The sequence below is a fragment of the Marmota flaviventris genome, chromosome 9 (assembly GCF_047511675.1).
Source record: "Marmota flaviventris isolate mMarFla1 chromosome 9, mMarFla1.hap1, whole genome shotgun sequence".
Classification (NCBI taxonomy): domain Eukaryota; kingdom Metazoa; phylum Chordata; class Mammalia; order Rodentia; family Sciuridae; genus Marmota; species Marmota flaviventris.
Window position 1 is genome coordinate 18,191,137 of NC_092506.1, and position 25,112 is coordinate 18,216,248.

The 25,112-nt window shown below is 34.3% G+C and overlaps 1 protein-coding gene and 1 pseudogene across 1 annotated transcript; both read right to left on the reverse strand.

Annotated features, from left to right (window-relative positions):
• Window positions 1–5,226: 5,226 nt before the first annotated feature.
• LOC139707097 (olfactory receptor 4S2-like) lies at window positions 5,227–6,180 on the reverse strand. Its single transcript, XM_071617089.1, has one exon. It carries the CDS (start codon window positions 6,178–6,180, stop codon window positions 5,227–5,229), a length of 954 nt encoding a protein of 317 aa, XP_071473190.1.
• An 8,362-nt stretch (window positions 6,181–14,542) lies between these two features.
• LOC114093550 (olfactory receptor 4P4-like) lies at window positions 14,543–17,815 on the reverse strand (annotated as a pseudogene).
• Between the last annotated feature and the right edge of the window lie 7,297 nt (window positions 17,816–25,112).

Here is a 25,112-nt window from a genome sequence, read left to right on the forward strand (position 1 = left end):
TATAAAAAGGAAAGAATCCTTGCTTCTTGGGATACCAGGATACCAGCTATGGCCCCCTTCTCCCTCCCAGGAGAAGCCTGTGATACTGCTTTTTAAATAAACCCTGCTTTTTATGCTTGCCTTGGCGGGCTTCTATAATGTTCAAACTTCAACAAGTGAGGATGCAAGACTCATCACAAATAACCAGCAGTATCATTTCTGATTCTCAGTCAAGATAACGATTTCCTAAAGAAGGACACAATTACAAAACCATGATCCCTTATAATTGCCATTATAAAATATTATGATGTCAATTATGTCTGGGGTCTAGAAAGAAAATGTATGTTCCAGAATTTAAGATCTGGAAGAGATTTAGAGATCATTTGAACAAGGTCTTTATATACATGTTCAGAGAAGTGAAGAAATGAAGATTTACTTTTTTTTTTTAATACACTGAATATTATCATTATGGGAAGTTTGAATCCTCCAAATCTCTTGTGGTTGATTTTATTTCTAAAATTGGCTTATCTTCTGACTTTTTCTTGTTGGTGTTACAGGAGCTCCTGTAATTAAAAAAAAAAAAAAAACATTTTTAAAGATTTCTTCCATTTATATATTTAAAAATTGGAGAAATAAAAATAGTAATAACTTGCACACACACACAGAATGCTCTGAGGAAGTTTTATGCCAAATATCAATTCCTAATATGGTCTTCACCAGTTTTTACCTCATCTGAAGGATTTTGTGTTAGGTCTCATTTTATTTGTAATAAGTTGCTTATAATATCTGACAGCCCTCAAATGTCTGGGTATTCCCTTGCCCCCAAATACCATCATTTTGGTAAATAAAACTTTCTCAACCATTTAACCCCTGTGTCATACCAACTGTTATATCCCACAGTTCTGTCCAAGTTCCTAACAGATGCTCATGGAGACTGGCCCCCATCAGAAAGACTACTACTTCTGTGACATGTTCCCCTTGCTGAAGCTAGCCTGAACTGACATGAGGCTCCTGCACATGACAACCCTTACCACCACAGGAATGATATCTCTTTTGACATTTGTTGTCTTTGTAATTTTTTATACCATCACCCTGTTCATCTTGAGGACCTGCTCCCCAAGTGCCACCTCAAATCCTCTTCAACTGTGGCTCAGACATCACTGTGGTTTTCTTTATGCTGTTCTTCACTATGTCAGGGTTGATTCTACCAGCAATGACACAGTGTTTGCTCTGTTCACACCATTATTTCCCCCTTGCTCAGCCCCCTCATTTACACACTGAGAAATACAGACATGAAGAAGGCCCTGAGAGATTGTGGGGCCAAGACAAGATGAAGGTTATTGAAGCCTCTGGTGTTGTCACCCTTTGCCTGATCTAGTTCCCAACCCAGAATCAATGTCATTAACACAACAAAGATGGGATGTGCTGTCACCCACAGTAACAAACCTTGAGGAGAGAAGACCCTTGGCCACTCTCTTTCTGTTGCTTTGCTTCTCTGAGATTTTATACAAGAGTAGATCAGATGACCTCCTGGTCCCTCCTAGCTCTGACATTCTTCAACTTATTCTGTTCTTCATGAGTCCACACATATGGGCACTATAACACTGTTATCAGAGCAAAGTATATGAACTACAGTTACGTCCTGCTTTAGGAAACAAATATCTTCATGGAAAAATCAGCTATTATCAGAGCAAAATATATGAACTGCAGTTATGTCTTGCTTTAGGAAACAAATATCTTCATGGAAAAATCAGCTATGTCGGAAGAAGAACTAACTATTTACATTCATTGATTTTCATTGTAATAAAGAAAAATGAAAGCAATTTACAAAATGAGTGTGTTGTATATTTCAGACCTTTCAATTAACCACATGTGTTTCTAAAATACAAAATGCAATGTAATTGCATATTACTATTATGCGTTACTTATTTAATTCTTAGTATCCTTTAGGTGGTGTATTTCAGTAATTAGAATTTTGAAATTTGAAAATGAACATCTATTTCTATCAAACTTTTAACTTTATCACAATGATTATACTTATACGCTCATTTTTACCACATTTTTATTGTTGCATTGCAGTTGTACTTAATGATGGGATTCATTGTTACATATTCATACTTGTACACAATATAACAATGTAATTTGGCCAATATTTCTCCCCATCATTTGCCTTGGCTCTAGCTCTCACCCCTTGGACCTGTTAGGTTGGTGGAAGTGGACAAGCAACAACGCTCAAAAGAACCAACCCGCTCAAAAGAACCACCAATCAGGTGCTGACAGAACCACCTGTCAATCAGCAGAGTCTCCTGGCCAGTCCTGGATCTTAGCCAGCCCACTCCCCCCTCCAATCCCAGTAGGACAAGGGAGTATAAAAATAGCCTTTTCCTGTCCCAATCCCTCCCTTCCTGCCTTAAGTCCAATAAAAATTCCAGTCCAGTCCACCCTCACCAGCTTCTCCTCAGACCCAACCTGTAGGTCTGAGGATCTCACCTGGTAGCAAAATCTCAATAAAGCCTCCTTCAGCAGCCTTTTTAAATCTACCTCCTTTTGGTTGCTGCTGCCTGACCTTACAAGTCCCTTTCCTCCATTCGTTCCCCTTTGATTTTTAGTAGATTTCCTGATACACACTTTTCTTTTCCTTTGTCCACTTTGGCTTCGACATAGGAGAGAAAACATAAGACCCTTTGCCTCCTTTCTAAGTTTGACTTATTTCACCAAACATGATGGTCTCTAGTTCTATCCATTTTCCTGAAAATGTCATAATTTCATTTTTCCTTATGGCAGAATAATACTGAGTGGGTGTGTGTGTGTTTGTGGGTGTGTGTGTGTGTATATATATATATATATATATATATATATATATATATATCACATTTTCTTTGTCCATTTATCCATTGATGAACATCTAGGCTGGTTTCATATTTTGACTATTGTGAATTGTGCTGCTATCAACATGTGCATGTATGTAGCATGGTAGCAAGATGATTAATTCTTCAGGATAAATACTGATGAATTCTATACTCATTTTTAAAGTCTTTATAAGTGTTAAAAAAAAAAAAAAAAAAAAAAAAAAAAACGCTGTTTGTAAATGCACAGCATGGGAAATTTTCCAACCTGTGTAATGCTTTTAAATTAGAAAAAATTGTAAATGAATAAATGGATATTACTGGGGTGCAATTTGTTAATATTTACATAAAACATGCAAATATCAGTGAAATTGTTATTATATCTTTCAAACTATTCAAATTCACATCCCCTCCATATGCGGATGTTCTGATCCTGGATTAAAAACTGGGACAAGTCAGTCACAGTGGTGCACACCTGTAATCCCCATGGCTCAGAAGGCTGAGGCAAGAGGATCATGAGTTCAAAGCCAGCCTCAGAAAAAGCAGGTGCTAAGCAACGCAGTGAGATCCTGTCTCTAAGTAAAATACTAGATAGGACGAGGGATGTGGCTCAGTGGTAGAGTGCCCCTGAGTTCAATCCCAGGTGTACACACCAGAACTGGGGTGAGTCTGAGTTTTCAGGATTATTTTTTTATCTCCATCCCAGGAATCACAAGTCTACTTGCTTCCTCCCACAGGGACTGACTCAGAAAATTTCAGGAACAGGTATAATTTATAAAGTGGCAGGTGAAAACTTGAATAATCCTTCATATGTTTTACTTACTGGTCTCTGTGAATCAAAACAGTGCCATCTACTACCTTCCCAGGGACATCAGACAAACAATTATTTAGGGTAAAGACATAAAACAGAGTACTATAGAGAGAAGTTATCAAATGTGTGATATTTATTTATTATGCTGTTTTGCAAGCCCAGTTCAATTTTAGCTCTCTGTTCACTGTACTGCATAACACAGGGGGAAACATTCAAAAGACCTGTTTGTATTCTATCAACTCATAGAACTCTTACATTCTAACAACATGAAGAATCATCAAGTCCCAGTTCCCCAATTTGTTTCCTGATATGTCACTGCCTGCACAGAAATTCACAGAAAAACTTGTTTAAAATGTAGATTCTTATAGACCCTTAACCTGGCCTAACTGAAAAGATTCTTTTAAAATGTCCATTTGTGCATGAAAAATAAAAGATAATTATCATGATGAGTTTGTAAAGCATTGACCAACTCCTTTCAAAATTTAGAGACCCAGCAAATGAATGTTTAAAGTAGGAAAATAAACACAAATTTGTATTATTCAAGCAAAAGGCCTAAATATGGTTTTAATTTCAAATTCAAACATCTTGTTGATTTTTTTAATCTTTTTTGCTTTTAATTCTGTGGATACATCAAGATTACCAGTCATTTATTAAGCACTATGGTCCTTTCCATGAATAATGCTTATACTTCTCAATCAGCCACAGATACAAACCCAAGAACAGGCAGTAGCATGAATAATCAATGTCAGGAAAAGACAATGAAACAAGAGCAGAGGCAATTGGTGCTATGCATATTTACTAAAAAAATTAATAAATTTCAGGATGTGGCTCATGGAGAAGGAAGGAGAACTGGGACACCAGAGAAAATATCAGTTCAAACAAGAAAAAAAAATAATAATTGTCCAGAATGAGAATACCACTGAGATATTACAATTGAAAAGGGGACTCTCACAGCTTAATCAGTTCAATCTTCTTACTGTTTGGGTACAATGAGCACCACAGTATGGAAAGATTTTTCCCAAGACCAAATTATGAAAACTAATCTTTTGACTTTTCAGCTTCGGAGTTATCTGTTTGACATTCTGCAAACACTTCCGTTCTCAGTCCAGGCTTATTGGTTTAGTTTTCCCTGTCTTTTGAAGAATTTATATAGGAGAACATTAGCTTTGATGTGTTGCTTTTTAGGTATTCTAAAATCCACACAATATACACATATGAGAGATTAAAATGCACCAGTCATAGTTCAAAACCACAGAAATGGCTTTAAGTAATACTTCTTAGAATGTTCTCATTTTAAAATATCACAAAACATAAAATGGAGAAGAAAATAATGATACTGAATATGATAATTTTAAGTTTGTTAGTTACAGGAATACCTAGCATAGATTTCAGGAAATTACCAGATTTTGAAATAATTAAGATAATAATGATCATACTTTTTCTTTGTAAAATATGTTATTCTTTCATTTGTTCTTTCCTCAAATCCTGTGAGTTTTGTCCTGGTTGTCTTTATTGTACAGAAGGGTTAAACACAGTGGAGAAAATATAAGATAATTCATAAAATCATTCAGTTCAAATTATTACTTCCAACTATTTCCCACTGGTCCAAAACACCTTCTTGTCCCACAGTTTCTTCATAGCATTTTTTACTTCTGTATTTCTCAGTGTATAAATCAGAGGATTCAACATGGGAGTGATAATGGTGTAAAATACAGCCACCATCTTATCCTCTGAGAAGGTAGTGTCAGGCCTCATGTATATAAAAGTACAGGGACCGAAAAAGATGATGACCACTGCAATGTGGGAGACACAGGTGGACAGAGCTTTGCGTCTTCCTTCTGCTGACTGCTTCCTCAGAGTCACCAGAATGACACTGTAGGAGAAGAGCAAGATCACAAAGCTCCCTAGACTAATGGTACCACTATTGGCTGTCACAACAATACCAACAATATAGGTGTCTGTGCAGGCAAGTTTCAGCACAGGGTGGACATCACAGAAGTAGTGATCAATCTCATTGGGTCCACAAAAGGGTAATTGGACTACCAGAGCCACTTGGATAATGGAGTGTATGAACACACCTATCCATGACCCCAACAACATTTTACTGCAAGTCTCCCTGTCCATGATGGTCATATAGTGCAGGGGTTTGCAGATGGCCACACAACGATCATAGGCCATTACAGTAAGGATGAAGATCTCAGTACAACCAAAAAAATGCCCTCCGAAGATTTGCAGCATGCATCCTGCATAAGAGATAGTTTTGTTCTTTGCTAACATGTCAACAATTGTCTTGGGTGCGGTGACCGAAGAATAACATATGTCTACAAAAGACAAAAAGTTGAGAAAGAAATACATAGGAGACTTGAGCAGGTTGCCCATGCAAACTGTCAGCATAATGAGGAGATTTCCCAGAAGAATAGCTGTGTAGAAGAAAGAGAAGAGCACTAAGCAGACTTCCTCAACTTCTAGATTCTGGGAAAGGCCCCAGAAGATGAATTCAGTTACATTGTTTATTTTTTCCATGGGTTGAGTCCATGAGGCCATGTTCCCCAGAGACAAATTACCTGAAGGACACATGGAAAGTACCATCATCATTTATTTCTAATTTAGAACATCATTCTTATAGTTGAAAATAGAAAAATGGGTAGTTGCTCCTGTTTAGTATACACACTTGAAAATGAATTGTGTATTTTCCAATTACCTTACTTCTATATAATATCATTTTTTTTTTCACTTCAGATGTAGAAACAATGTCCAGAGAGGTAACATAAATCCCTTGAGTCTCACTTGTTACCAGGTATCTTTCCTCCTTCACTATGTATTAAAGTTTATTTCCAAATTGACTTTTCAGTTTTCTTTAATTTATTATTGATGCATATTGCTTATACTGAATTGTGGTGTCCACTGTAGTATATTTATATTTACATAAAAATGTAATTTAATAAAAATAGCTTTTATTTTATATAAGGCACTCTAATTTTGAAACAAAATCTGTTTGAGGGAACACCAATTTGTATACAGAGAATGTTTTCTTTATTTTTGATGCATAAGTAAAAGCATATGTCCTCACTTTCTTTGCTGAGTATTTCCATACCTGTTCACAATATCCACTTATAAGTCCTCAAATACTTGAGCCTCGAGACTTCCGCAGGTTCTCCTTCTTATGAATCTGGATCTCATCTAAATGACTTCATAGCCCCTTATTTGACCCCAAGTTTCAGATGTGGTGTGAAGTCATAGAAACAAAATTATACAAATTAGGCTTTGATGTGATGTTGTTGTAACACAGGTATATCGTTTAACTTCCTGGAGCTTCCAATATCTCATTTGTGAAATGACAGAGTTTCAATTTATCACTTATCACAATAGCACTTATTTCTACCATGAAATTACTTCACCTCTGTAAACATGGATTAACCAAAACACGATTTATCTCTAAACTGGATCAAAGTAAAAGGAAGAAAAGTCAGCAGTCAGTCCTTTAATGTCCACATTTTTTTTGTGTATCCTTCTGATATTTCCAGTGTTATGGTAGTTGCATTAGATCTCTCAATTTGGGAGAGTTCAATATTTCAGGAAGAGATTACCATTGAATAATAATTAAAATAATTTAAGAAGAGGAGAAAGTATTATTTAAATAGATGAACACTCAGTAATGGAGTTCTAGGCACTTTAGTGTGGTGAGCCGTTCCTATAGACCGTGGCCACCATTAGAAGATGGCGCCGGCTTCCACTGTGGCCTGTGATAAACACCTCCTTTTATGGAGAATTGGCGCGCAATCCCTTACCACCCTATGAGAAAGATCCACGTGGCAGCTTGGGATTGGTATGCGGGAGGCTTTATTAGGCTATGCTTGGGCGCTCGGCGGGGGGGTCGCTAGAAGATGATACTTGAATCAAGGCCTGAATAAACTGCTAAAAGAAGAATCCTGTGTCATGTTTTCCCTTGCCGGCGAGGGGTCGCGACACTTTAGTAGAGATTACTGCTATGTTTTCGTGGAGATATGTATATGGAATAATTGTAAAGGGTTTTTCTAGGTTCTTCCTCAAATCAAGCCAAGGACATAAACTGTTCCTCTTATTCCAGACTGTGCTACTGAGAACACAGCCCTTCAGATCTGCTGAGTAAGGTGTTCATGACTACTGATTGCTGGGAGTCCACCCATTACCTCTGTTGTGCTTGGTACTTACAGCTTTGGGGAAATGGCAGGTCAGTGTTCCAAGTGGGTGGAGTGGATTCGGTAGTCATTACAGTGCTGCCTTCTCTGGGGCATGACAAAATGATGATAGTAATAACAGCAATGGTAGTAGCAACATTGAAATTGAGATTTGGGATTAAGCATGTTCCCTACTTTCATATGTTCATACTCCTTTGGTTTTTCTACTGATTTTAAAACAGTCTGTTCTCCAGTGAGAGAGCCCCTAAATTTAATGCACAGCATAGCAGTCTTGGCAAATATCACTTACGTTGCTCGCTTCTCTAGAACAAACCAAGCACATACACACAAGCTGGGGATTGATCCCTCTAGTATCCAAAACACAAGGTCCTAGAGGAAATCTTCTCTCTCCTTAACCCACATCTCAAAGATGCTTTCCTCCACTTGCTGAGCATTTGAAACCTGACACCTCAGTAGCTTTTGAAATGATTGGCATTTTTCTATTTGTGGCACTCATGACACCCTATCTCACAGTCATGTATAGAAAACGCCTTATCTTAGCATCATCTTAATAATTTCATTCTCCATTTACTTCAGAAAGCAGTGTATTGAATTTTTATTACAAATGTGCAAAATCTAGTAGCTTAAATGAAATCCTCTTTCCAACATAGATTCGGTATTCATTTTAATAGAAAAAGAAAATCTCACCTGTATTTTCCAGTGCTTGAATTTGCTTTATTTTTCTATCTCCTCCTTAGATAATGTGGGTGCAGCAGATCAAATTAAAGTAAGATACCCAAGAAACTGATTTGTGAATGGTTACCACTAGAGAATTCCAGATACCTTAAATTCAAAAGCTGGTAGAAGTCAGTCTTTATTCTTCCTGGTTCTCTTACCTACTTAAATCTGCAGTTTCACAGTACCTTTGACAATAAATTCTCTTCTACTTCTTAGAGGTTCTCCTTAAAGGGAATGCAGTAAAATGATAATGACCTTGGGGAAAGCTTTTCCCCAATGTTTTCCTTCATAGTCAAAACTAAATTACAGAACTATTAATGAACTTTAATTTCCAGGTTTCTTCAATTAAAATACAAATAAATAAAACAAATTTAGAAGTCAGTCAATTACCAGATCATAATACTAAATCAAAGCAATCTAGCAAACAATTTTTATGATTGCATATTTTCTACATTGAGTCCATGTAGTTCAATATGTGTATTAAATAGTACACATGTAATATGCCATCTTAAAACATATATGTTATTAATGGAACTTTAATTTTTCTACTCTTTTGAAATCACTTTTTGAATAGAAAAGCATAGATTCATTTATATCACTGGGTTCCTCTGCTTTCCTTCTGATGATTTTTGCAGAAAGTATGAAGTTCATTTCTGGCCTGTATTTGAGATAAATAGTTGTTTTACCTTTAATTTATTTGGTTTCTTTTGTACCTTGTAGTTATACATAGTAGTGGGGTTTATTTTGACAAATACACAAATGCATACAGTATAGTTATTTCCATTTCATTTCCCAGTAATAATCCCTCCCTTCCCCTCCTCTCTCCCCCTCATATCCTTCTTCCACTCTATTGGTATTCCTTCCACTTATTTATTTTTTAGTGGTGCATTATACTAATATATAAAATTGGAATTCATTATGATATATTCACACACAGCATAATTCCGTCATCTTTATTATCCAAGTTTCTTTTGTTTTGATTTGTTTTTGTATCAGGGATTGAATCCAGGTACAAAACCCCTAAGCCACACTCACCGTCTGACAGGGTCTCCCTAAGTTGCTGAGGGTCTCGCTAAGTTGCTGAGGCTGGCCTGAACTTGCATACCTCCTGCCTCAGCCTCTGTATTTACTTTTGACTACAAGCCATTATGGTTGATTTGTGACCAGTAACTGTCTTGTTTTTCCCTTTCCTACTCTTTGTTTTCCTTCTTACTTATGCTTTTTATTTTCTCCTTCTTACTCTGACCTCACTATCTCCTTCCTTTTTTATGCAATGTGCAGAATGTAAAGAGATCTTGTTCAGGTCCCCTCTATGTACAGACTTAGCAGAGAACTGTTTAAATCATCAAGAGCATAAAGAGAAGGGGAAATGTGCCCAGGTTTGTAGAAATGCAGAACATTATTAAGTTACTGTATTACTCCTAAGGTTGCTGCAATAAAGTACTGCAAATTTTGTAACTAAAATCAACACAAATTCAATGCCTTAGAATTCTAGAGCTCAGAAATGTAAATTTGGCCTCATTGGACTAAAATAAAAGCACAGGGAACTGCATTATGCATACACTCTAGATAAACACTAACTCCCTTAATTCTTCCAACTTCTGGAGACTGTATTCTTCCTTTGGGGGCCTTTTCCCCATCTTCAAAGCCAGTGGTGTAGCTTCTTCAAATCTCTCTCAGTCTTTAACGTCCTATTCTGCCTCTTTCTTCCACCAAGAAACTTTGTGAATAAATTGGGCCTACCTGGATAATATTCTTGTTTTAAGGTCAATTGATTAATAAGTTTAGTTGCATCTATAATCAAGCTTTCTCTTTATAATGGACTTAAAACCTATTCATAAGTTCCATTGATTAGGTCTGACTTCTTTGGGAGACCCCATTCTACTTACCACAGTTACTTGGGTGATAGGGAAAGGCAATGTGCTATCTTTTTGCCCACTTTGAAAAAATGTGCTTTGATATCTTGGAGATGTTTGAAAATATGTTTTTGGATAAAATTCTAAATACTATGTAAAAATTATGGAGTATTAAATTCCATATCAAAGTTTATATCTTACACATGAAAATATAAGCAAGTAAATGATGACAGAAAACAATAATCACTTAGACAGCAAAAGACAATTTCATGGTAAGGGATAGTGGAATGACAGAAACTATTATAATAAAGCATACTGTCAAGTACATTACATACATAGTTGCATAAACATAAATGTACCTCTCAATTAATTATATAAAGTTAACCCTACCACATCAGATACCAGAAACCTTTCTTATAACCCTTCCTAGTCATTATTATATTCCTATCCATAAACCTCACTTGTTTCTAAATGTATATTAATTATATTCCTATTTAAAATCTGAGTAAAAAAGTCTTTTGGGTTTTCTTGATATATAAACTGGGTTCTTGAATTAGATGAGAAATATGAGTAATACTCAACTAGCTAAGCAGAGACTTTCTCAAGGGAAGTTTCATGTCTTAGAAAATAACAAGAAAATTTAGAATGTTACAAGTCAGAATTTACATGATACTTGTCAAGAAAAGATTTGAGAAAAATTAAAGCAAATACTCTGACAAAATAGAAGACTGATGGTGAAAAGGTGGCTGGTCAATCATTGTTCCCTTTCTGTCCTCTGATGACCTGCCCCCTATGTGCACCCTGAGCCTCATGCAAATGTTCTATAAACATTATTTATTCAACTAACAATTAAATGGTGAAGTTAGCTTTACACTGGGGCTGGGGTTGTGGCTCAGCAGTAGAGAGCACTCCTAGTGTGTGTGAGGCCCTGGGTACAATTCACATAAAAATAAATAAAATAAAACTATTGTGTCCAACTACAACTAGAAAATAAATATTTTTAAAAGAAAAAAAAATAGCTTTACACTATATTTACTATTATTTCAGAGATAAACTGCTTTTGACCTTTGAAATAGCAATATAAAAAATATAGATAAAACTAGGAAGAAAGTAAAATACTTTGAATACTTGAAGGAAAACAAAACAAACAACAACAAAACCAAAGAAGGTTGCATTTGAAGACATGTACAAATGATCTTGGAGATATCTCCTGGACCCATGTCATCTAGTGTCTAGGAGGCCAAAGTAGGACAATTGAGTTTTATTAAGTGTGGGATAAAAATCCAATGCAAAGGTGCTCTTCAAAGGAGAGATATGACCCAAACATGATTTCAATAGGGCCATTTGGACTACATTATAAGAACAGTTTGTTGGAACCAAATAGAAAGCACAGAAAATTTTCTGGAAGCTGTTATACTATGTGAGGGGGTTACCAAAGCAGTAATGACAATGATGAAATTAGGCATATTTTGAAGGTGCAATTCTTTAAATATATTTCTAAATAAGATGTAAGGGATAGAGTAGTGAAGCTATTGTATGATTTTAGCATGAATGATAATATTGTAGGCAGTATGATTTGGTGAGATGGAGGACAACTAGGGGAAAAAAGATTTTTGTGGGAAATGAAGGAGAGTTTTATAAATATGAAACTGAGATCCAATTAGAGATGTGAATTAGGTAATCACATGAATAGGATCCATTTATGAATCATTTTGAATGTGCAAATTATCCTAAGTGGTTCCACAAGTATTACACTCATGTGAATTTATATGAAATGCATCTTTCCATCTTTTCATACTCTGGCCAATTCTAACTTTATCCACTTTAAAGCTCAGTCAGGGAATGTTTACTCTGAGAAGCCCTCTTTGATCCCAGTTTAATTAACATGTTCCATGAACTCTCAGCATATCATGAACAAATTTATAGTTGCGCCTACTAAATTGGGTTGTAATTTTGTGATCTCATGAACATGTTAGCAAATCAACACAGGTAGGGAATGAAGTCCTATTTAATTTGATAATCTCAAAGTCTACAGTAGGTAGTTTAACACAAAACAGATTCACTTTTTACTAAATAAATAAATAAAATATTTCATGTAATATATTGAAAGTTTGTCCTCTTCTTCTATAGGTTGACAGTTCCTAATATCTGAAAAGTCAATGAAAAAAATAGATGGAAGGAAAGAATAGTATAATGTGTACTCTTGGGCCTCACACAGAATCCAAAGGAGCAGAAGGTACTTTGTGTTCTTGTTCTATTACAATTCATCCGTGGTGTGCAACCTCCTGTCCTCACTAAAACTGTCAGGAAGACCCTGGGCCCACTGGTCTTTTTTCTTTTTTATTGTTTAAAGATCTATTCCCATCTTTTCCCCAAAATTGATTTCAGATTTGTTCTTCTAAGAAAATGCCATATCATTACATTCTTATATAAGTCTTTTTTTTTTTTTTAATTTCTATTGATTTTAGTTACAGAGCACACTTTTGGTGAGTTGTTCTTTCTTCTCCTTTGAGATCTTTCTTCTGCTGTTGATGGCCTATGACTGCTGCACAGCCATCTGTAAGCTCTTGCTTCATCTGGTTTTCAGGACACCCTGGTTGTGCGCTGAGCTGCTGGTCATGTCCTGGGCTGGAGGTTTTTGCACAAGTAGTTCAATGTATCTTAATATTATCTAATTGTTTTCATTTAGTTTTTGCTCTATTCTCTCTTCTGGGTAATTTGTTAGAATGTAACTTCAGCTCATTGACTACTGCTTAAGATATAGTTGTTATGTTTTATCTCTTACATTTCTAATGAAATATTTTTGAGAGAGAGAGAGAGAGAGAGAGAGAGAGAGAGAATTTTTTTAATATTTATTTTTTAGTTTTAGGCAGACACAACATCTTTATTTGTATGTGGTGCTGAGGATGGAACCCAGTGTTGCATGCATGCCAGGCGAGCACGCTACCACTTGAGCCACATCCCCAGCCCTCTAATAACATCTTAAGATACAGCTGCTATGTTTTATCCCTTACATTTCTAATAAAAATGTCATTTTTTTCTTATTTCTTAAAGTCATTGTATTTGATTTATAATGGCCTTTAATATTTGATGGTTCACATTACTATGTCATGCTATTAAAATAATCTTAAATTGTTATAAAATAACATTTTCATATTAAATTATTCATATTAAATTATATGTCTAACTGCAAAAAATGCACTCTTTGTATTCTGTACTCTGTTATAGCTTTTCCAACCGTATGTCCTCCTGTCTTGCATGGTTGTGAACCAAAATTAAGTATTTTCCCTTCATAATTTTTCATTTTTTATATGAAGAGATTTATTCAAATTATGCTAGAAATAGAAGCCCCTGGACAGTTCTTATTTTACATGTGATTTTTTTGCATATGCATGTGGGCGTGTTTGATGTACAGAGGGAATCTGTTAGCAGGAACACTTGGCTTTCTTCCCTTACTGTGACTCCATGAAGTAGATATTTTCTGAGAAAATAAATACACAATTTACTCAGCTTCCTTTAACATATCAATCTGCTCCATTTGCTACAGAGAAGATGTTTTTTCATAAAATTTCCCAACAGTGATTTACTATATGTTAATATTGCTAGCATAACTTAATGAGGCATCCCTGAGAGTTTTACTTTATTTTTTTAATCTCATTGGATAAACTACTATTTTCAGAGCTTTGTTCTTTTTCCCAATAATTGATAGGCAGGTTGTGTTAATTAGCATACCCCATAGTGCATTACATAGATCCTACAAGGGCCAGGGGCTTCAAATATTTCTAATCTTTTAATTAAATTCATCCCAGTAGTTTTCCATGAATAACAAATATTTTCTTTTTGATTTTAATATATTTCATTTTATATCAGTAACATATTCTGGTAGACCATTGAAATGAATGCACAATACCTTTCTTAAAATGTTAAGTGATAATTACAATACAAAGCATAAAGGAAAACCAATAGCAGACACATCATTAACAAGACAAGTTCCAAAATGTTCAAAGCAGCACTATACATAATTTCCCTGAAGGGGAAACTACACCAATTCTACCAATTAGATAATGGAAATATTAATCATTTTAAATTCATATAATGAGATACTACACATGCTGTTAGGTACCACACCATGAAAAGCAGAAATAATCCACAAGTTTATTTTCTTTCCAGAAGTGTTTGATGACACCAAACTTTCCTCAGAACATCCTTCATCTCCGTGTTTCTCAGCATGTAGATCAGAGGGTTGAACATGGGAGCGATGATGGTGTAGAAAAGAGCAAACACTTTGTCTTCTGGGAATGTTGTGGCTGGCCTGATGTAGATGAATAATGTGGGTTCAAGAAACAGGACCACGACAGTGATGTGGGCACTGCAAGTGGAAAGAGCTTTGCTGCGGCCCTCCCTGAAGCATCCCCTTAGGATGTACAATATAAAAAAATAAGACACCAAAAGTCACCAGAGCAATTAACCCCGAGTTAGCAATGACTAAGAGACCTATTGTGTGTGTATTAGAACAGGCCAATTTCAGCAAAGGATACACATCACAGAAGTAGTGATCTATCTCATTGGGGCCACAGAAGGGTAAGAAGATGGTAAGAAGAAACTGACTGGCAGAGTGTGCAAATCCCCCAGCACAGCACGCCAGGATGATTGTGTTGCACCTCTGTCTGCTCATGATGGCAGCATAATGCAGGGGCTTGCAGATGGCCACATAGTGATCATAGGCCATCCCCGTGAGGATGAAGATCTCGATGCCTCCAAATAAATGGGTGCTAAACAGCTGAGCCATGCAGTTATTATAGGAAATGATCTTCTGTTCAGCCAGTAAGTCAGTCATTAATTTAGGGGTCACTGTGGATGTGGAGCAAAGGTCAGAGAATGTGAAGTAATTGAGGAAGAAATACTTTGTTCAAACAATGATAGTAATATTTTACTTTTGATCATATCTACCCCTAAATTTTAATGAAATATGCCATTTCTCCCTGCAAAGAATGCTGCTCTGAATTTCTGGGACTCAAAATTCATGAAGGAAACAAGTATAAGTTACACAGCTAACATGTACCAACTAATTTAACTGTTGTTTTTTTTTTTTTTTTTAGAGTTAATTAGCCTAAAATCTAAACAAATTTACAAGAAAATATTTTAAGATGCAATGCTCTCTCTTTAAGAAGCTGAAGAAAGCCTTTTGAAATATTTTTGTATTATTTGGTTCCTTGTTATTCGTTTTCTCAGTGATTTACTGAAAATTATGTGCTGACACTTTAAAACACAGAATAGCTTAATCTGCTAATTAATTCAAGGAAAACAACAAAATCGAACCACCAAATAAACCTAAGAATAAGTCCCAGAAAAGACTGTGCTTTGGGGAATGTTATACTAAAGTGTGCACTCAATGCAGGGTATTATATTTTGGAAGTTCTTTGAACCTCGTGATTGGAGGGTATGTATTTTTTTTTAATTCATGCAATGCAATCATTTTGTCTAGTCCCACAAAGTCTCAGACAGTGACAAATCCATACAGAGACCGATTTCAAGGCAGGCTCTATTTTTAGCACCACGATATAATATGCCTTTACCTTGAAAGTCAACTCTTTCATCTGTTTGAGTACAAATAACAGGGAATTACGTGCCTTGTACAATACATATATTTGTGACATTCAAATAGTAATGGAATGTGAAGCTGTTTTGTAATTTACGGTAATATTTGTATAGACGTTATTATTGAAGCACTGGGAGTATTAGATAAACTTTACTCTGAGAAAATATAATAATTTTAAGAAGATTAAAACATTTTGAGTCTAATGTCAATCAAACTCTCAATTTTCCTTTTTTCACAAGTGGGAAATTTCAATTCCAAATCAATGTAAATATTTGAGTAGTATGCTTATCATCACCATCAGTGAAAGTTATTTCAAAGCAAAGGGATTTGATCCCATGGGCTCAGACTATTGTAGTAGGTGGTAAGATCCAGTGCTAAGCAACATCATGCGTGTTGCTGAAAAATGACACAGAATTATGATCATCTCCATCACAGCGTTCCATCAATTTTGGTCACTACTATTTAAAATCAAAATGTTTACAATTAATTCTGACCAGATGATCTCAAAACACCTGCCTATTTGTAATGTATATTTTCTACCCCAATCTTAAACTTAATTTCTTAATCAAACTCTACTTAAAATTTCTTCACAATTCTCCATGGTACTAAGTAAATATTGTTACCAACACAATGAATAATTTACTAGTAATAGAGGTTGAATTTTCAAACAAGCATATCCATTTCCATATAAAATTTTCTAAAACAGAGTTAGATAAATGGTACATTTTTGAAAAGTTGGTTTTGATCTTCTCCAAAATTGAACTATAGTAATATTTTATTTGAAGAAAAAAAATGTTGGACATGTTACCTGATTTGAACTATTCTTAAAAGGGATATGTATGCTTTTTTGTTTTAATAAAATAAATATAAAATATTTAATAAACATAATAATTTTTATTTTAATAAACCAAATTATATAAATGATTTAAAATCTAGTCCATATCAAGCATAAACAGGCTCTTAAATGAAATTGAGCCTTGGGCTGGGGTTGTGGCTCACAGGTAGAGTGCTCACCTACCATGTGAGAAAATACAAAAATGCATATCAGTTTGAAATTATGATCACCTGTCACATCACTGAATCAAATAATAATTGACAGGAGGTCACCCCACAAGGAAAAATAAAAGTTTGAAGCAGGTGTACTTTTTTTTTGAAAACCATGTTGGTTAGTCATGGTCTCTAGAGAGCCAAATTAGTTCTCAGTATTTTCAGACTCAAATGTAAATAAAATGTCCATTATATTCCAAAGGTACATTTTAGATGCCCATTATATTCTAAAGCTACATTTTTATTTCCTCCCAGAGCTTTGCTTCTTTACAGAAAGTGAACTCTTTATGTATACCAAAGTGATCAATTTACCAGTTAGCATCCTTTTACATCGAAGTTATCAGAGCAACTCTACAATTAGATTATAAGTACATTGCAAAAAAAAAAAAAAGACATTTCTGCAACATATAGCTCAAATCCAGTTAACCACTGAGTTTTTGATGACTGAGAGGTGCTGTTTATGCAATTTGAGTTTCTTTTTCCCATCTCTGTAACCTGAGGAGAAAGCTGTAGTTCTGGTCCCCATGTTAAGAAATGATTCTCACCAATTTTATCATGTTCTCTGGGGAAGAAGTGTGTGTGAATGTGTATGCTTCAAGTATTCCTAATGTGAGTTTTCTAGAAAATTAAAAACCCGTAGAATGTCCCTTCATTTTAAGTTCACCAAATACTCCTTAAAATGTTTGTCAACAGTATAGTCAAAAATCCTGTAATTAAGAACCACTCACACCAGCCTGTGCAGGACCCAGGCTTACAGGAGGCACAGTTGACCCCTCCCCCATGCGGCAGACACCTGTCAGAGCCTGGCCTCTGGCACAGGACCACCCCTTCTGACTAGCAGACTCTCAAGGGAAGTCAAGCCCAGCGGCCCAGATCCAATCACTCTTAAATTGCTCAGGACCCAGATCCAGGATGCAGTAGCATTCACTGAGGGACACCAGCAGGGTCTGGAAGCCCCAAATCAGGTGAGGTACAGACAATCTGCATGGGTACTACAAGAATATAGGGAACATACTGTAATATCTCAGATCTACACTGCAAGAAAGGAAGACGCATGGACAACATGAAACAGCAAGGGAGGAAAGAGCCCTAAACAAACCAGGCACTATAATAACAGAACCCATGGACCTCTAAGTTCATGAAATGTCAGAAGGAGTTCAGAAGTCTCATAATTAAAATGATCTGTGAATAAAAGAATGACCTAAATGAACAAATACAGGCAAAAATTGATCACTCCAATAATGAGATAAGAGAGCAAATACAGATAGCAAAAGATTATTTCAAAAGAGAGATAGAGACTCTGAAAAAAAGTCAGAAATCCTTGAAATGATAGATAAAATAAATTAAACAAAAAGCTCAAGAGAAATCATAACCAACAGAATAGATCACTTGGAAGAAAGAATGTCAGATGATGAAGAAAAGTATACAATCTGGAAAATAAAGTTGATCACACTGTGAAGATAGAAACCATAAAGAGAACATCCAAGAATTACGGGACAGCATCAAAAGACCAAGTCTAAGAGTTATTGGGATAGAGGAAGGCACAGAGTTCCAAATCAAAGGAATGCACAATTTCTTCAATGAGATAATATCAGAAAATTTCCCAAGCATGAAGAACAAATTGGAAAACCAAATATAAGACGCTTACAGGACACCAAATGTAAAAAATTACAACATATCTACAACAAGGCAAATTATAATGAAAATGGCTAGCATACAGAATAAGGATAGAATCTCAGAAGATGCAAGAGAGAGAAATCAGATCATGTTTAAGGGGAGACAAATTCGTATCTCAGCAGATTTTTCAATTCAGACTCTCAAAGCCAGGAGATTATAGAACAACATATACCAAGCTCTGAGAGAAAATGGTTGCCAACCAAAAATCTTATATCCAGCAAAACTAAGCTTTAGATTGGTTGATGATGAAATAAAAATGTTCCATGATAAACAAAAGTTAAAAGAACTTACAACTAGAAGGTCTGCACTATAGAATATCCTCAGTAAAATATGAAAATATAAAAAAAAAAACAATGATGAAAATCAGCAGAGGGAGGTACTACAATAAAGGAAAATCTAATCAGAGGAGAAACCAAGTCATGTTAAATACCAAAAATAAACAAAAATAGCTGGGAATACAAATCATATCTCAATAATCATATCTGAATGTTAGTGGCCTAAACTCACCAATCAAAAGAAATAGACTAGAAGGTTGGATTAAAAAAAAAAAAGAACCAACAACATGCTGTCTCCAAGAGACTCATCTCATAGGAAAAGACATCCACAGACTGAAGGTAAAGTGTTGGGGAAAATCATACCACTCACATGGACTGAAAGCAAGCAGTGGTTTTCCATCCTCATATCCAATAAAGCAGACTTCAAACTAAAGTCATTCAAAAAGGATAAAGAAGGACACTACATACTGCTCAAGGGAAGCAAACACCAACAAGACTAAACAATTATAAATATATATGCCCTGAACAATGGTGCAACTATGTTCATCAAACAGATTCTTCTCAATTTCAAGAGTCAAATATACCATAACACAATAATTTTGGGTGACTTTAATACACCTCTTTTATCACTAGATTGATCTTCCAAACAAAAGCTGAATAAAGAAACTATAGGATTCAATAATACAATCAATAACTTAGACTTAACTGACATATATATAATATTTCTTCCTTCAAGGATAGAATACACTTTCTACTCAGCAACACATGGATCCTTCTCTAAAATAGACTATATACTATGCCACAAAACAACTCTTAGCAAATATAAAAAAGTAGAGATACTACCCTGCATTCTATAAGATCATAATGGAATGAAATTAGAAATCAATGATAAAGTGAGAAATAAAACCCACTCCAACACCTGGAGACTAAATAATATGCCACTGAATGAACAATGGGTTACAGAAGACATCAAGGAGATTAAAAAAAAATTAGAGGTGAATGAGAACACAGATAAAACACATAAAATCTCTGGGACACTATGAAAGTAGCTCTAAGAGGAAAGTTCATTGCATGGAGTACATTCCTTAAAAGAAGGAAAAGTCAACAAATAAATTATCTTACACTACATCTCAAAGCCCTAGGGGAAAAAAAAATCAACACCAAAAGTAGCAGAAGACAGGAAATAATTAAAATCAGAGCTGAAATCAATGAAATTGAAACAAAAGAAACAATTAAAAAATTGACAGAACAAAAAGGTTTGTTCTTTGAAAAAAATAAATAAAATTAATGAACCCTTAGCCATGCTAATGAAGAGGAGAGAGATAACTCAAATCACTAATGTACATGATGAAAAAGGAAATATTACAACACAATACAGAAATATAGAAGATAATTAGAAATTATTTTGAAAACTTGTACTCCAATAAAATAGAAGATATCGAAGGCATCAAGAAATTTCTAGAGTCATATAATTTGCCCAAATTGAATCACCATGATATACACAATTTAAACTGATCAATTTCAAGTGATGATATAGCAGATGCCATCAAAAGTCTACCAACCAAGAAAAGCCCAGGACGGGATGGATACACAGCTGAGTTCTACAAGACATTTAAAGAAGATCTAATACCTATACTCTTCAATTTATTTCAAAAAATAGAAAAAGAGGCAGCACTTCCAACTCATTTTATGAGGCCAATATCACCCTTATTCCAAAACCAGGCACATCGAAAAAAGAAAACTTCAGACCAACATGTCTAATGAACATAGATGCAAAAATTCTCAATAAAATTCTGGCAAATTGAGTACAAAAACATATCAAAAAGATCATGCACTGCAATCAAGAGGGATTCATTCCAGGTATACATGGTTGGTTCAACATACGGAAATCAATAAATATAACTCATCACATCAATAGACTTAAAGAATCATTTGATGATCTGAATAGACACAGAAAACACATTTGACAAAATTCAGCATCCCTTTGTGTTCAAAATACTAGAAAAACTAGAAATAACAGGAACACATCTCAAAATCATAAAGCCTATCTATGCTAAGCCCCAGACCAACATCATTTTAAATGGAGAAAAATTGAAGGCACTCCATATAAAACTGGGACAAGACAGGGATGCCCTCTTTTACCACTTCTATTTAACATAGTTCTTGAAACACTGGCCAGAGCAATTAGACAGACAAAAGAAATTAAAGGGATACAAATAGGAAAAGAAGAACTCAGATTGGCACTATTTGCTGATGATATAATTCTATACCTAGAGGTCACTAAAAGTTCCACGAGAAAACTTTTAGAACTAGTAAACAAATTCAGCAAAGTAGCAGGATATAAAATCAACACCAGAAATCAAAGACATTTATGTATGTCAGGAACAAATCCTCAAAGAGAAATGAGGAAAACTACCCCATTTAAAAAAGTCTCAAAAAAACATAAAATAATTGGGAATCAACTAAGCAAAAGTGGTGAAAGACCTATATAATGAAAATTACAGAACCCTAAAGAAAGAAATCAAAGAAAACCTTAGAAGATGAAAAGATCTACCTTGCTCTTGGATAGGCAGAATTAATATTATCAAAATGACCATAGTTCCAAAAGCAGTATACAATTTTTTTTCCCTTTTTTATTCTTTGTATTTTTATTTTTGTGATAATATTTATAGTAACTTTAAATCTTGTATATATTCAGAGTTGTATATATACCTTTTTTATAGTGTAGTGAAAACTAAAAGATAAAATCATTGGTGTGATTTTTGAGAAGGAGTTATTGAGAATACCTTATTTTAAAGCATAGTTGCATAATTTAAATCTCTAGATAGGCCATGAAGGAAGATTTTTTAAAAGAGGCAAAAAGGAATAATTCAATTTAGAAGAGAAAATACATTTTAAAAATAAGCCAAAATTAGGAAGCAGATTATATAAAACAAAGCAAAAAACTTGAGTATCTTAAAAATTGACTATGGTTGACTATAGTTTGATTATAGTTTTATATACAGCATAGTAAATTTATTGATTTTATTATATTTTGAAATTGTACATTGAAAATATTGATATTCATTAAAAATGTAAATTGACAATATTTATTTTCATTGTGAAACCAAAATTAAAATTGTAGGAAATGCAAATCCTGCTTCAAAATATTCCCTGATATTAACAAAAGTACCAGTACTATTTAACATTGATCCAGGACTGTCTTAGTTACAATGAGAGAATATAAGTTAGGATATTACAGAACTATGTGGACAAAGATGCTTCAAAGCGGTTCCCAAAGCAGTTCTAGGAGCCCTCGGAAAAAGTCATCTCATGTTGCAATATCCACTGTTCGATGAGAACGTTTGTAAAACCCTTTTGTTCTAATAATACTGAATGGTTCCAAGGTCTATGTCTCTGCCTCTGTCTTTCTAATCAATCTCTCTCTCTCTCTCTCTCTCTCTCTCTCTCTCTCTCTCTCTCTCTGTCTCTCCCGGTCTCTCTCATAGAAACACAAAGGCGTATAAGTGAAGATCCCATACCCTTCACTTTAAGTGTATTTGCCAAAAGTCTCTACTATGTAAATTTTTGGAGAAAGATTTTTGTACAAAATCATTTGCAAATACACATCAAATTCCATTTTCCAGGAAAAAAAAAGAGAAACCCACTGAATTGTCATTCTTGACAAATAAATGCATGACTGAGGTCCAGAGAATATGTGGATGATAGTATGAAACTCCATCAGGAACAATTTTATGTTTTTCTCTTTAACTATTTATTATATCATTAACAATTAAAAATTGTGAAATTGGAAGATATAGGTTTAATTATTTGATGTAAAATGTTTATGTGCCACAAGTATTAATATATTCTGGGCATGGTATTAAATATTTTTTATATATTTATCTATTTTATTTTTACCTTGGCCAATGAGATACATGTTATCATATTGTTTCCCCTTTTGCAAATAGGAATATTACAACCAAGTTCAAATAGAAAAGTCTATATCTAATCCTTATTTGTATGTTGCAAAAACTCATTTTTACAATACTTCTCATATCACAAATTCAAAGGCTTAATAACTTTCCCCTCAAATGAATTTGTCCTCAAATTACCATCCTAAATGTCTGTTCTTAAAAAGAACTACCATTAACATATTCCAGAAGAACTTAAAATTAAAAATTAATATTTACTAAAATCAAATTTTATGTAAATAGATGTCCAAAACTTCAAAGAATTTACCAGTTTAAGAAAAATATTTATGTTAATCTTGTCTCATATTTTATATTTCTCTGCAATGTCAAGGTTGTTCTTCAGGCTGATTCTTCTTATCTTTCTCTGTAATATTAAACAGCAAATTGATATAGACAGCAGCTGTCTTCCTTTTTGGATCTTCAATGCACAAAAATATTTTAGGTCTGCATTACTAGGAATACTTTGAATTAAAAGACTTAAGACAGACCAGAGGGAAAAATTACCATAGACATTTTTTTTTTTTTTTGGCAACAAAAGCCTGTGTAGTTATATTTGCAAAAAAAAAAAAAAAGCCAGTAACATTAAAGTGGTCATACAGAGAGCTTTAAGGCTTTCTTTTATTTCTATTTAGAATCTTGACATGAGTGATTCTATAATGTTATAGCATTGATAATGTGATAAGTTCCCCCTCTCAAACCAGAATAATTTCCTTAAAGTCCAAACTAACTGATGTTATGTAATATACATTTAATGAATTCTAAACTCTTTATTACATAATTATATCAATGAGCTAAGAAACTATCATAAGAGTATTGATATTAACCATGATAAATCACTCAACTATTTAGGTATAGAGGTAATATTTCTCAACATTCCATATAATAAATCCATCTGTGACAAGCCCACAGTTATACTATCTTAAATGGTAAAAAGCTAAGTGCCTTTTTTGTAAGTACAGGACCAAGGAGCAGGCCATCTCGCATCAATTCTATAAAACAGAATCCTAGAAAATAGGCAAAAAAAATGACATAATCTTATATAGCTAGGAAACTCCTAAGACTTTATAAAAGTCTGTTAGAACTAACAAATGAATTCTGTGAATTTGCAAGATACAAAATCATCATGAAACAATGGACTGTATCTCTGTGCAAAACTACCATGTACAATAGCAGCATAAAGACTAAAATCATGTGAATAAATTACCCTGGGGATGAAAGACCTCTGCTTTAGGGACTATACGATACTTCAGAGAGACAATAAAGAAGATATAAATCAATTAAAAGAAACCCTATGCTCACAAATTGGAAGATTAATATTGTTGAAATGTCCACATTACCCAAAGCAATGAAATCAATTACCAATTACCAATCCAATGAAATCATTATCAAAATTCCAATGATGTTTGTTGCAGAAATAGAAAAAAACAAACAATGAAATTCATACAGAACTACAAATGAGGCCAAAAAGCCAGAGCAATCTTGAAAACTAAGAACAAACCTGAGGTATAGCAATGCCTGATTTTGCAATATGCTACAAATCTATACTACTCAAATATTATGACACTGTCATTAAAATATGCACAGAGCCCAATGAAACAAATTAGTGAGACCAGACATAACCATGCACATACAGTAAACTAGTAGTTGATCCAGAATGTATGATAAAGAAGGGATATTCTCTTGTTAATTTTTGGCGAAAGTTGATTCCCACACATAAACATGAAAATTGCTCATTATCTGGTACCATTTATAAAAATTAACTTGAAATTGATTCAAGACTTCGATATAAGACCTGAAACACTAAAACTCACAGCAGAAAATGTAGGGGTAAATTTCCTTGACATTTTTCTTGGCAGTGATTTTTTTAGGTATGATATCAACAGTGAAGGAAAAAATGCAAAAATAAAGTGGAACTATAACAAACTAAAAATAATAGTTTCAAATGCATTACAAAGAAACACCAAAATGAAAAGGCATCCTAATAAGTGGGAAAAGATACTCATGAAACTTACCTGGTAACAGATAAGATCCAAACTATATGAGGAATTCTTACAAATAAATAATGAAAAGAAAAGAAAAATCAATTTGATTTAAAAAGTGCAAATAATACCTTTGGGAGATTTTTTTCCAAAAAAAGATATGCTAAAATAGCCTTCAGGTAGGTGAAATAGAAA

Bases quoted from the DNA above. Each gene is read 5' to 3' on its own strand.
- LOC139707097 (XM_071617089.1), bottom strand. From the start codon at position 6,180: ATGGCCTCATGGACTCAACCCATGGAAAAAATAAACAATGTAACTGAA.